General features: G+C 37.9%; 1 protein-coding gene across 1 annotated transcript in view; it reads right to left on the minus strand.

Moving 5' to 3' along the window:
• PSME3IP1 (proteasome activator subunit 3 interacting protein 1) overlaps positions 1 to 12,152 on the minus strand; it is a 35,919-nt gene that overhangs the window by 16,398 nt on the left and 7,369 nt on the right. The window contains exons 3-6 of the mRNA XM_073225878.1: positions 8,478 to 8,619; positions 7,851 to 7,949; positions 7,329 to 7,451; positions 3,837 to 3,969 (exon numbers count right to left, since the gene is read on the minus strand). Coding sequence (XP_073081979.1) covers positions 3,837 to 3,969; positions 7,329 to 7,451; positions 7,851 to 7,949; positions 8,478 to 8,604 — 482 coding nt within the window. The 5' untranslated portion in view covers positions 8,605 to 8,619. The remainder of the gene's footprint in view (positions 1 to 3,836; positions 3,970 to 7,328; positions 7,452 to 7,850; positions 7,950 to 8,477; positions 8,620 to 12,152) is intronic.

A 12,152-nucleotide genomic window follows, 5' to 3' on the forward strand; every position in this document is an offset into this window, starting at 1 on the left:
TAACCTGCTACAAGATTATCTGAAAAAACAAAAATAATAAATACTATTCTTAATGATGAACAAGTTGTAAATATGTTTACAATTAGAGATAAAGCAAGGATGTACAGAGTATTTATTTCTACCTAACATTTTATTGGTGGCCCTAACCAATGCAGTAAGATAAGAAAAAGGAATTAAAAGGTATAAGAAAGAGAATAAAACTGTCATTATTCACAGATGGTGACTCTCTATAGAGAAATGTCAAAGGAATTCGATAATTAATAAGTTATTAAAGTTATTATTAAAGTTAATAAAAGCTGGGTCACTGGATGTAAATATTCTAAAATGAATGTACTTCACATACCAGCAACAAAAAAATACAATCCATAAGAATAAATCTAACAAAAAAATGTATACAAACTTTTAAAAAACAAGAACAAAACAAAACAAAAAACTGTAAGACTTTATTGAATGATATTAAAGCAAACAAAGAAATGTAGATACATGCCACGGGTGGAAAAACTCACATCTTTAAGGATCTGTTTGCTCCATAAATAAATCAAGCAAGTTAGTAACAGTCCAATAAAAATCCCAATAAAGACTTTTAAAGAACATAAACTAAATCTAGAATTTATATGGAAGAACAAAGTGGCCAAAAATAGGCAAGGCACACCTGAGAAGAATGTAAGGGATCTGCCCTATCAGATACCACAATTTATTACAAACTTACAATAATTATATAGGGTGGTACTGGTCCAGCAGATTCAAGGAACGGAAAAAAGAACCCCCAAACAAACCTGTATATAGGAACTTGTAAGACAGAGGTGACACTGAAGATCAGTGGAGAAAAGCAGAAATATTTAGTAAATGTTGCTAGAAAATTGGCTTTTCATTTGAAGAAAAAGTTCAAATGGATTCCTACAAATCATACCCTTCATGAAAATCAATTCCAGATAGATAAAGGACTAACAGTTGAAAAACAAAACTAAAAGTTCTAGAAGAAAAACTATCTTGTGATCTCAGGATAGGAAGAATTTCTTAAACAAAATATAAAATACTGTAACCATAAAAGAAAGTATTGACCTATTTGACCACTTTAAAATTGACTACCTTCAAAACGTCTTGTTATAAAATAGGTTAAGTCCTGGGATGTAATGTGCAACATAGTAACTATAGTTAATAATACTGAACTGTATATCTGAAAGTTGCTAAGAGAGTAGATCTCAGACTTTCTCACCTCAAGAAAATTGTAACTATGTGTGGTGACGGATGCTAACTAAACTTACTGTGGTGACCATTTCACAATATTTACATCTATCAATTCATTATGTTGCATACCTAAAACTAGCCTATGTCAATAATATCTGTTTTAAAAAATTGACCACCTTAAAATTAATTAATTAAAGTAAAAAGATAAGCTATAAACTGGGGAAAAATAGTATCAGGACTATTATTTTTTTTAAACTTATGAATCAATAATAAAAATACAAATAACAGAAAATGGCAAAATAAATGAATAGTGCTTTTACATAGTAGAATACATTAACGGCAAATTAACATATGAAATGTCAACTACATTCATTAACAGGAAAAGGCAAATTAAAACCACAAGGAGATACTATTTTATAAAATTGCTATACCATACCTGTCCAGTAGGGCAGCAACTAGCCAAATGTAGTTATTTGACACATGAAATGTGACTACTATGGCTAAGGAACCGGATTTTAAATCTCAATTAATCTTAATTAATTAAATTTAATTTATTTCAATTAGACTGCCACAGTATCCAGGACTACCATATTGGATAGCACAACTCAAAAGACACATATGGACATATGTAACAAAGCATGTCCTTGACCTATGAGCAACCATCTGTCATATGCAAACATTCATCCATAGGAGAATGGACAAATTTGGTAACTCATATAACACATTATTATATAGCAATGAAAATGAATGAGTTATAACTGTACACACAGGCACACACAAAAAACTGTTTCAATCACGGAAACAATTTGAGCAAGAAACCAAATTCACAGACGGCTGTATATATAATGCAATTATTTTTATGAAGTTCAAAAACAAGCAAGCCATCATATTGTTTATGGATACCTATGTAAGTAGCAAAAAAGAAACTTTTACCAAAAATGTAAAGAAAAACACATACAAAAAACTTTAACTTTACAAAGCTTTTCCTAAAAGTAACAAAAGGTGTAAGAGTGATAAACCAAACTTGGGGAAATAGTATGAGGATGGAATGGAGAGGAGCATAGAGGCAGACTCAATATTGTTGATAATGTTCTAGGTCTTAAGTTAGGGTGGTAGGTTCATGGGTGCTTGTTTTATTATTATGCTTCATAACACACACACCAAGCATCAAAATCATCCATGGAGCTTTAACAATTAAGACTCGTAGATCTCATTCCAAACTTACTGAACCAGAATTAGTGTAAGGCCTGGAATCCACAGTATTATCAAACTCCCAGATGATTCTAAATAAATCAGGGCTCGGTAGATTAGGAAACTCCTGCCCAAGGAGACTAATTTATCACCTTGCTACACAGAACAACAATAAATGATGATCTAATAAAAAGTGATTTAAGAGCTAAGCAGGGGAGATAGTTATAACATCCATTCTGCCAGCAGTAAGACGTGGCTGAGAGGTAACTAACTGCCCACCTAGACAGCCCTTTCCTGGCACAGAGCAGTAAAACTGACCCAGGTCTAAATACTGAAAGACACTGGGCCAGGTATGAAAGCTTATGTTGAAAACCTGAAAGGAACAATTCATGGCTCAGGTTATCTGGCCCTTTTTAGGCTTCTGATACTCCTCCCCTCTGCTGCTATACCATGACTGCATTTTCCCATGTAAGAAATGTTCCTAGACACATCTGTGTAAGATGGATGGTAAGCCAAGCCACAGGACTGCATCGATGTACTCCCTTCAAAACGTGGCTGGTGGCCAATATACCACATTGATTTTCCTAATAGACTGCACTTAAACTTAACACCATTTTGCCCACGGTGCAGTTGGTCAAATTGAAATGACCAGATTTAATCACTTTGGTGCCATTTCAGGAGTGGGAAAGGGAGGAGCAAACATAACAAAGAACTTCTCAAAACCTCTTAGTCAGTGCTGCCACCCCACGTCAATCAAGCAGAGCCCCACCCAGGTCTGGAACCCTGTCACAGCTGCCAGGTTCATTCACATAGGCCACGATGCCTTTGCAGTAGTTCCCCTGCCTGGGATGTTCTCTTCTCTGTCTGCCTGTCCAAGCCCGAGTGGTCCACCCTAATCAACATTCTTCCTTCTAATCCCCCCAGCTTTCCCAAGAGAACACGCATTACCACCCCCCAACACTCCCAGGCTGAGTTATGTGTTTCCTTCTCCCCGCTCTTATTACAAATCCTGCCACAGGACTTGCCACCTCATTTGACTAAAACACAGAGGCTCAAATATTGAACCCTACCTCTCCTATTACCTTGTGACCTTGGATAAAGATTCTCAACCCCCCAAATTCTTGGTATCTTCATCTGTAAAACAGGGATTATAATAACTTGTATTTCATAGACTTGTTGAGAGGAATAAATGAGATCATGCATGGAAAGCATGTAACACAATGCATAGAAAATGACAGGTGCCCAGTGAAGAGCAGCTATTATGATGAATGGACTACCCGAGAGACAAGGGTCAAAGGCTACAGAAGACATCACAGGTGGAAGGTGACAGTGGTAAGGGTACCAAAGGAACTTTACCAAGACATCCTTAGGTAACCTTTCGCTCTGGCTGCAATTGCAAGTGGCACTTCAGAGTACATGATCAGAGGGAGATTTAAATTGAGTGAGCGCTGACTGACCTCTTATGCTTCACAGCTCCTGCCAACAGCTTGGCCTGGGAGAACTTGTTCTTGGTTTCTACAGGTTTCACAGCCACTTTCTTTTCTACTTCCTTCTTGTTTTCTGAAGAAAGTCCAACCTTGTTGAGATTACTGTGAGTTACAGGTTAAGAGTTTCAAACTAAATTTAAAAAGCTACAGCAGGAAAATAGTCAGGAGGAAGACAAATACAATCCACTAGCACTTCAGCTCTGCCATATAATGTTTGGCCTACTTACTTAAGAAATGCCCTCTCCTCTTTATTCTGATAGTCAAATGCAGCTGATTTAAAGAGAAATGAAGGTGACATGGAGGAAGATGGCAAATCAAGTCAAAAATAATACAGAGAAGCAAACTTTTTCCTTCTGATTCTCAGTGAAAATCTGAGTATGGCTAGAAAGCCTATGACCAAAGATAAGGCCAATATCATGCTTGCTGGGGAAAACAAAGATCTGAAGGAAAAAATGCAACAGACAAAAAAAAGTGGTTTCCTTGAAAATATAAAAATATTTGTGTTTTCCCACCTAAGGGTAAATTTAGCAGTGTCCTATGACTATTAGTGGCATTCAATCTTAAACATGATGACTAACTTTTACTCTGCTGGGGCAAAACATCAGAACCACATTAAGTCTCATTAAAAAACAGAGTCCCTCCCCTGTCCCAAACTACAGAAATGAGGACCTCCAGTGACCTAGGAACCTGTTTTAAACATTCTTTCAAGGCGATTCTAATGAGAAACTCTCATGCATATACAACACAGGAACCAAAAAGTTTTCAAAAGGATAACCTGTAACATAATTTTTTCTTGCTTGATGTCCATCTCTGGCCTCTTGAGGTTTGTCACTTTCTTTGGTTCACTACTCCAGCCCCCTCCCCTCCTTAGGCATCATGCCCTCTCCCATGACAGACAGGTAATAGGTGTTTGGACGTGTGCAATTCCTTATTTAAGATGCAGTAGTCCCACAGTGGAACAACAGTGACATCTAGTGCCCAAGAAATCTAAGCAGCATGTATTACTGGCCCAAAGGGTGGGGGTGGGGACACATTGTCTAAGCTATTCATTTCTGTGCTTTGAACAATGGAGAAAACTGGGTACCAGAAATAAGGAAATTCTAATTCTGATCACTCTTCAGGCACTAATTCTGTTCTTATGGGCACGAGTTACCTTAAATATTCGCAATATTCAGTGGGGACTGTGCATAATGCTCAATACTACTCTTGAGTTTCAACAACTTAATGTTTTTAAGGTCATCATGGAAACCAGTAATATGTGCATTTTTTTAGAATAAAAATGAAATAAGCAGCGATGTCATCTTTCAAGTACAGAATGCCAAAAACCATAAATGTTTCCATTTTTACCTGCAACCCCATTATGGATAGAATTTCTTAAAGAAAATTAATATTAAATACTGAAAAATAAAACAAAAATGGAAAAACTTACACAACAAAAGCACACGTATATTTTTACCAGGGCACAGACAAAAGCCAACACTTAACTTTTTATTTCTTTTAAACTGAAGAAAAGCCCCCAACCTTTTCCTTTTTTGGAGGGATGGGGTGGTAATATTATTCTTTTTGATCCATAACCAAAGTATAAGCAATTCCCCCCTTAAATCCCTCTCCCCGTAAAAATGCTTTAAATACACAAACACACCTCCAAAACTTCAAGGAATTCATCAAATGGGGCATTTTTTTAAAATCACATTTTAACCCACATAATATTGCTAAAAACTGATCTAACCTGAAGGAAACAAGAGCGCTATTATTTAAATGGCACAAATCCAGGCTTATTTATATTCACAAGTATCACATTATAAAATGTTTATCATATATAACAATCAAATAAAGCCATGAACCAGCTTCTGGTTTGGAGCTTCAATAAACAAAGGTCTAATCCTTCAGTACCTATCTCTGTGCATCTCTGGCTACATGCATGCTTGGGACTGGTGGGTGCATCAAACATCAGCAGGTTGGAAAGCTTGCTTTTTTCTTCAGTTTTTCTAGACAGAACTTATACATTTCCAAGAAAGGCCAATACCCCTGGAGCGTCTTCAGTGTTGCACTATAATGTTACCAGAACAAAACATTTCTTCTGCCTCACTGCTGCCCTGTTCATTCTTCCCTTCGAGTTGAAAACGGAAGGGCCTCTCACACTCCTACCACACCAACACTACTCTCCAGGAAGCTGCTTTGGGAGACACTCTTATTTGCTTGCCTGCCAAATTAAGCATTTAAAACAAGACATAATTCAAATAAGAAGTGTAATTAATGTATTTCCTTAGAGGAAAAAGCCTTGTGCTTAAAATAATGCAATACATATTATCTGCCCATCTCTGCACACATTGCTGTGTATTACTCTGGGGTCACCTGGGATGAGAGTCAGGGAGTGAAATTTCACAAGAATCGTCTCAGTTCTACAGTTGGGGCAGAAGTGTGACTTTCCAGCAACTCCTGACTTCTGGAACTGAAGCCAGGTCTTTGGCAGGTTTTGTAGCACCATGCTGCCACCTTATCTCAATTACCATCAGTCACCTTGATTTAAACCAAATTCCTGGGAACTGTCCACGTTTTCTCCTATGTAACTCTTTAATGGAAACTACACCACACTCCCTGCAAAAAAATGCCACCTTGCACACGCATGCAGCAGAGTACTAATACCAATCTTAGAGGTAAAGCCTGTTCAATCACACAATGAGGCAGTTCAGCATATAAGCCTGAAATAACCAAATAAGCTTTCTTGTAGGAGGAAAAAAACTCAAGTGGCTTTATTAACTTCTCCTTTGAGCCATCCATTAATTTATTCACATATATATTGAGAGCCTATCTGGAGGCACTGAGGAAACCAATAAAGGAATACCATTATTGAGACTGGGATGACCAAAGAAAGAAGAGATCTGTTGGGGAGGGCAGTGTGAAGAGGAGTAGGGTAGTGACGCATGAGATGGAGAATTCTGATTTGGCCAAGTTACATTTGGGATGCCTATTAAGACATTCAAGTGGCTGCCAAAAAAGCAGTATTGAGCCAAGAAAAAATCAACTTTGTTGCTTTCTCTACCACTCTATGGGGATAGACCAGTTTGTATCTATAAAGAAGGTCTTACTTAAGAACAAAGGAGAGTTGCTAAACGTTTGCTTTTAAAACTTAGAAGCCAGCTTCACCCCTGGATGAGGTTTACTGCATCACTCATCTGTTAAACAGTCTAATCCCACAAAGCAAGAATACCCTGGTAATGACTATTAGGACTCAGGCCTGTAGTTAAAACTAAAGGATCTCGACTTTGGATTGCAACAGACTCTTGCACAACATAACTCCATAATCATTGTCAGTTATTCAGACTCAGAGGAATATCAGGGTTGAAAGGAACTTAGAGATCACCAGGTAGAATACCCTCATTCTATTTATGAAAAACTAAAATCCACAGATGTGATGAGAAAACTGACACCTTACAGATTTCTCTCAAAATACAAAGGATATCCTGTATTCCTTCAGTTCTTTCATTTCTTCTTCTCTTCGCTGCTTTTCTATTAGTTCCTGCTGCCGGGAAACCTCATCAAGGAAATTGGTCTCATCTTCATCTAAGCCTCTTACCATGTTTTCTGAGGAAATAATTAAACAAAGAACGCTTAGCAGGCTAAAGGGAAAATACAGTCAAATAAGGTTTTTCCTTTTTCTTTTTTTAATGAAAGCAAATCCTTCAGGGGATTAGAAGAAAGAATTTGTAAACACCATGGCTTTTGGGTAGATAACATGGCACAAAATCAAGGCATTTTCCCCATTACTAGATATTAGAATAAAATTTAAATGGGTATCTTGAGCTTTAAACAAAAATGTTCACTGTGGTCTAAAAGGCAGAAAGCTGTCTTTTTTCTTCAAGATGGGCATCTAGAGACTAGATAATCAAGACAATTCCATGGCTAGTTAGAAAAAGTGTTACATGAGGCAAAAGTGCATCAAAAGGCCCCTGCTGAGTCCTTTGGACTGTTTCTGAAGCTTACTGAATCTGAACTGCTCCTCATACTCCTGCTGCTTCCTGTCTTTCTGCTCCTGTAGCCTTTCAAATAGAGACCGAGGGTCATAAACCTCCTCTGGACATTCTGAAAGGAAGAGGAAGTGAGGAGAAAAGGGAGAGAGAAAGGGAGGGGGAAACAAGATTAATACTTTAGAATTCTTTCATATTATTTTGGAATCACAAAGGATTTTAAAAATAAAGTCAAGTCTCCACATGGTTAACAAAAATAGTACAAATTCCAGTTTTTCCTTTTGGACTTCAGAGAGCGGCCAGCAGTTCTCAAAACCAACTATCAATGGTAATAGGGCCCACAGTCTGAGACAGTTAATGGGATGAGGGGCCAGTCCAAACACAGCTGCAGCATTCTCAACTGTTCAGATCTTGATCTCCCTGTACAGATGAAACAGACTAACAGAATCTCCTAGAAGAGTGGGAAGGGCAAGGGTCAGTTTCTACTCCTGGCCATGGAGGCCTTATGTAGGATCCTTGAACCCTCCCTCTGAGCCTCTGGTCCTACACTCTGAAGTGAGGACATTAATACCTACTTTGCGGGGCTATTGTGAGGGTTAAAGATCATTCATTGTGTTGAATGCCAAACTATAAACTTATATACCTTCTGGATCTTCAGGTTTTCGAACTTTCTCCCATTCTTCTTGCCTCCTTTTGCGTCGTTCATCTAGTTCTGCCTCAGACACAAACCTCTTTTTGATAACAAGGTTACCTTCATCACCTCCATCCATTATGAAACAATCTGTCTACAAAAACAAATAAAATACTTCAAGTGAGAACTGCAATTAAAATTCTAAAGAGAAACAAGATTTAGCTGTCTTACCCAGCATTGGACTACTTCAAAAGTCCCTTCAACCTTGAATTGAAGAAATTCTCAATGTTTAATTTATAGGCCAATGATGAAAGCACATGACATTTTTTCTAATGTATCAGTAGTGTCATGAACATCTATGTTATCTACAAAGTCAGTTGAGAGGACTTGGAATGATTCCTGCTATATGCTGTTCCACAGGAATCTCACATGCAGGTATTCTCTGTCCCTCTGATCTAAACCAACTGGCCTCCTGGGCACCCTATCTTTTTTCCCAGTTCTCATCCTCCTTCATTTCTTGACATCTGACATTGTTTCTTCTTGAAATTCCTGTTTTCAGCGACATTACATTACCTCAATTCACCTGTTCTTATTTCCATTTGATTTTGAATAGAGAAACTCAGGTATTCAAGGAGCCTTAGAGATCAAGTCTAGTCTGTTCAACAGGGAAGTGATATGCCTAGAGGAACATAACCATTAATGGTTAAAGCGAGACTAAAAGAACCCAGATGTGCCAAGTTCAGGTTCAATGTGCCCTCCACTATACTAAACTGACAACTCCTCCATCATTTTCCTTAACTTCCTCCCTGTGAACTCCCTATCTGTGCCACTTAAGATTCTTCAATCCTTCTCTTTTCTCACTTCACAATGACCGCAACCACTTGATGCATATCTTGATGCAGAAGATCCCAAATCCCAAATCTACATACTTCCACCTGAAACCACTCTTCAAAAAGGACAGGAGAAGGAAATAAAGATTGAGGAGTCTGTATTACTCCTTTAAACCTTTCTGCTTTACTTGGTTGATTTCTTTCCTTTTGAAGAACTGTAGAATTAATCCTCCACTCAGACATGTTATGTATTATTTGCAGAATTACACCCTAACAAGGAAGCACATACTCTGCACTCCTAGCACATCAACTCAATGTCCATCCAAGATGACCCCTGTTAACTAAAGTAAGTCTCTACCACTAGCACAAAAATGAAGTACCTACCATTTACTGAGCTCTTACCAAGTACTAAATACTTTTTATGAATGTTATCTCATTTATACCCATGTTGAACCTAGGAGGAACATTATCTCTTTACAAATGGAGACCCATGGAACTCAGGCCACTTGTCTAAAGTGAGAAAGGCGATGAATGGTAGAACTGAGAATCAAATCCAGGTATGACATAAAAAATTCATACTCTTACCCACTTTACCATATCCCTTCCCAGAAACTAGGGATCCTGGTTGAAAAAAAAGACAGTCAATTTCAGCTTTCTTCCTTTATCAAATTCCAGTGCTGAGAATGTTCATGAAACATTTTTCTTTAATAAAGACAAAAATAGAAACTGAGAAAATAAATCCAAACATTCTAAACAAGAAAGGATTTTCAGCCCTAAATCCTACTGTTGCTGAAGTGCAGTTCAATGTAACAACAGTAAGAGAGAATTGTGAAATGTAATAGAAAGGAAACCCAATCAGTTGACAAGCTGTTGCTCCTACCTAAGCCCACAACCTGGACACTCAGATTTAGCATCACACCACGTCCCCAGACAATAAAAGAAACAGAACTGTTCAGGCTCTGTGACCATGCCAAAAATTCCTCAATTCCGCAGAATGACCTCTTACGGAACAAGATCCAACATTTTCATCAATGTCCCTGGTAGAGAAAATGTCAACTATGTAGTACTCTAATGGGTAGGAGAGATGTACTGAACCATTGATGTCTCCCTTTCTATCAGCTGTAGCTCTCCTTTCTCACCCTGTATTGACTGTCTGATTATTTCCTTATTTCCTAGTAAGTAACTCAGAATGGGACAGGTCCTTATAGCCCACTTACAACATGATTCTCTACCCAGAATCTGAATCCACTACACACACCCAAGAGATTTTCCAACCCATATTTTAAAACTTATATGGACCCCTGCACTCTCTTCCAGACAGCTGACTCCCTCTCTGAGCAGATCTGAGTGGTAGGATAGTTCTTACTTAAACAGAACTGAAATCAGTCTCCCTAAAAATTCCACACATAGGTTCAATCCACGGGGACACAAAAGGAGACAAATCCCCTTTTCAAGATGACAATGCTTCAGCTGTTTGAAGACAATTCCATATTCCTCTTAATCTGACACTTTTCTGGGCCAAACATCCCTAGTTCCTTTAATCTAAAAACATGGAGAAAAATAATAATGTCTCAAAGGGGTGAACTTAACAGACTGCATATGATTTAGACCTGGGAAATAAATATAAGGATATGGCAATGTCACCGGCACTCCATTTGGTGCACCTTTTCAATCTCATTATACATTTTAAAAATGAAAATAATATATTAATACTGAAAAAAAAAACACCTTCCAATAGGCCAAAAACCTAGATTCTTACAAGCTTCCATTTAAATAAGAATTCAGAGACTCTAAGATTTATTCTTATAACTCAAAATGAAGAAAGTAAAATCATTTATTAAATTTTCATGGCCTGTTGAGTTTTTGGAAAAAGAAACTACCTTCATTTAACTTTAACAAAGATTTCTGAAACTCAAGAGACAAAGCCTTTAGGATACTTGTAAACATGGGTTTGCATATGAAATAAAAACTCTAGAAAAATAAGAATCTTCCCTACACTTATCAATCACTTTTGGGAAAAGACAAATTTATAGGATTCCAATAAATTCTGATTACTCCTTTTCTCACCAATTTTTCTTAAGTGTTAAAATTCAACTAGTATCTAAAGAGTTTAGTCTGTGCTATTACCCTGTCTTTCACACACACGGACAAAACCAGGAATCACAGCTGGTTAATGAAAATGAAAATGAAAATACAACAGAAGCACATTTATTTATTTATTTATTTATTTATTTATTGTAGAGACACAGTGAGAGAATAGACCTCCTGGCGGGACAAGAGAGGCCAGGGTGGTGTGTTGTCTAGGGGATTTATAGGCAGTAGAGGATTTTTGGGAATTGAGGGCTTAGGGTGTGGACTTGTACCACCTGCCCTGTCCTCAAGGTGGGCTGGGTTATTGTCTGTTTGCTAGGGCTGTTTACAGTGAAGTCACAGGTTATGCTAGGATACCCTTGCGGAACACTCAAACAGTCCAGGCCAAGTTGCTTCTGGCCTTTTGACCTTTAACTGATCCTACTGAACATGTCTATATTCCTAGTCTAGTATCTTTACCCTAGAGAATTAGTGTGACCTTGACTTTGCATAATGCTGAACATAGAGTTTCAATAGGGACTCTACATTATTACATTGCTTTGACTGTAAATATCTTGCCTTGCTTTTTCCGGCGGTCCTCACCCTACTCTGTCTAAGCCCAAGGTCCCTGTTTCATTTCCCCCTATACAAATAGATAGCCTAGCTGCTTCTAGGGAAAGGGGGTGATGACCACTCTGGCTGCTTCATGCTGAGAAGGGGTGCAGTAAAGGGTGCAGTTAGGTCTCCGTCAGTGGTCAGTTGAGAGGGCCTCGGAAGATGGGCACTT

The sequence above is a fragment of the Manis javanica genome, chromosome 17, assembly GCF_040802235.1.
Source record: "Manis javanica isolate MJ-LG chromosome 17, MJ_LKY, whole genome shotgun sequence".
In the NCBI taxonomy this organism is placed as follows: Eukaryota; Metazoa; Chordata; class Mammalia; order Pholidota; family Manidae; genus Manis; species Manis javanica.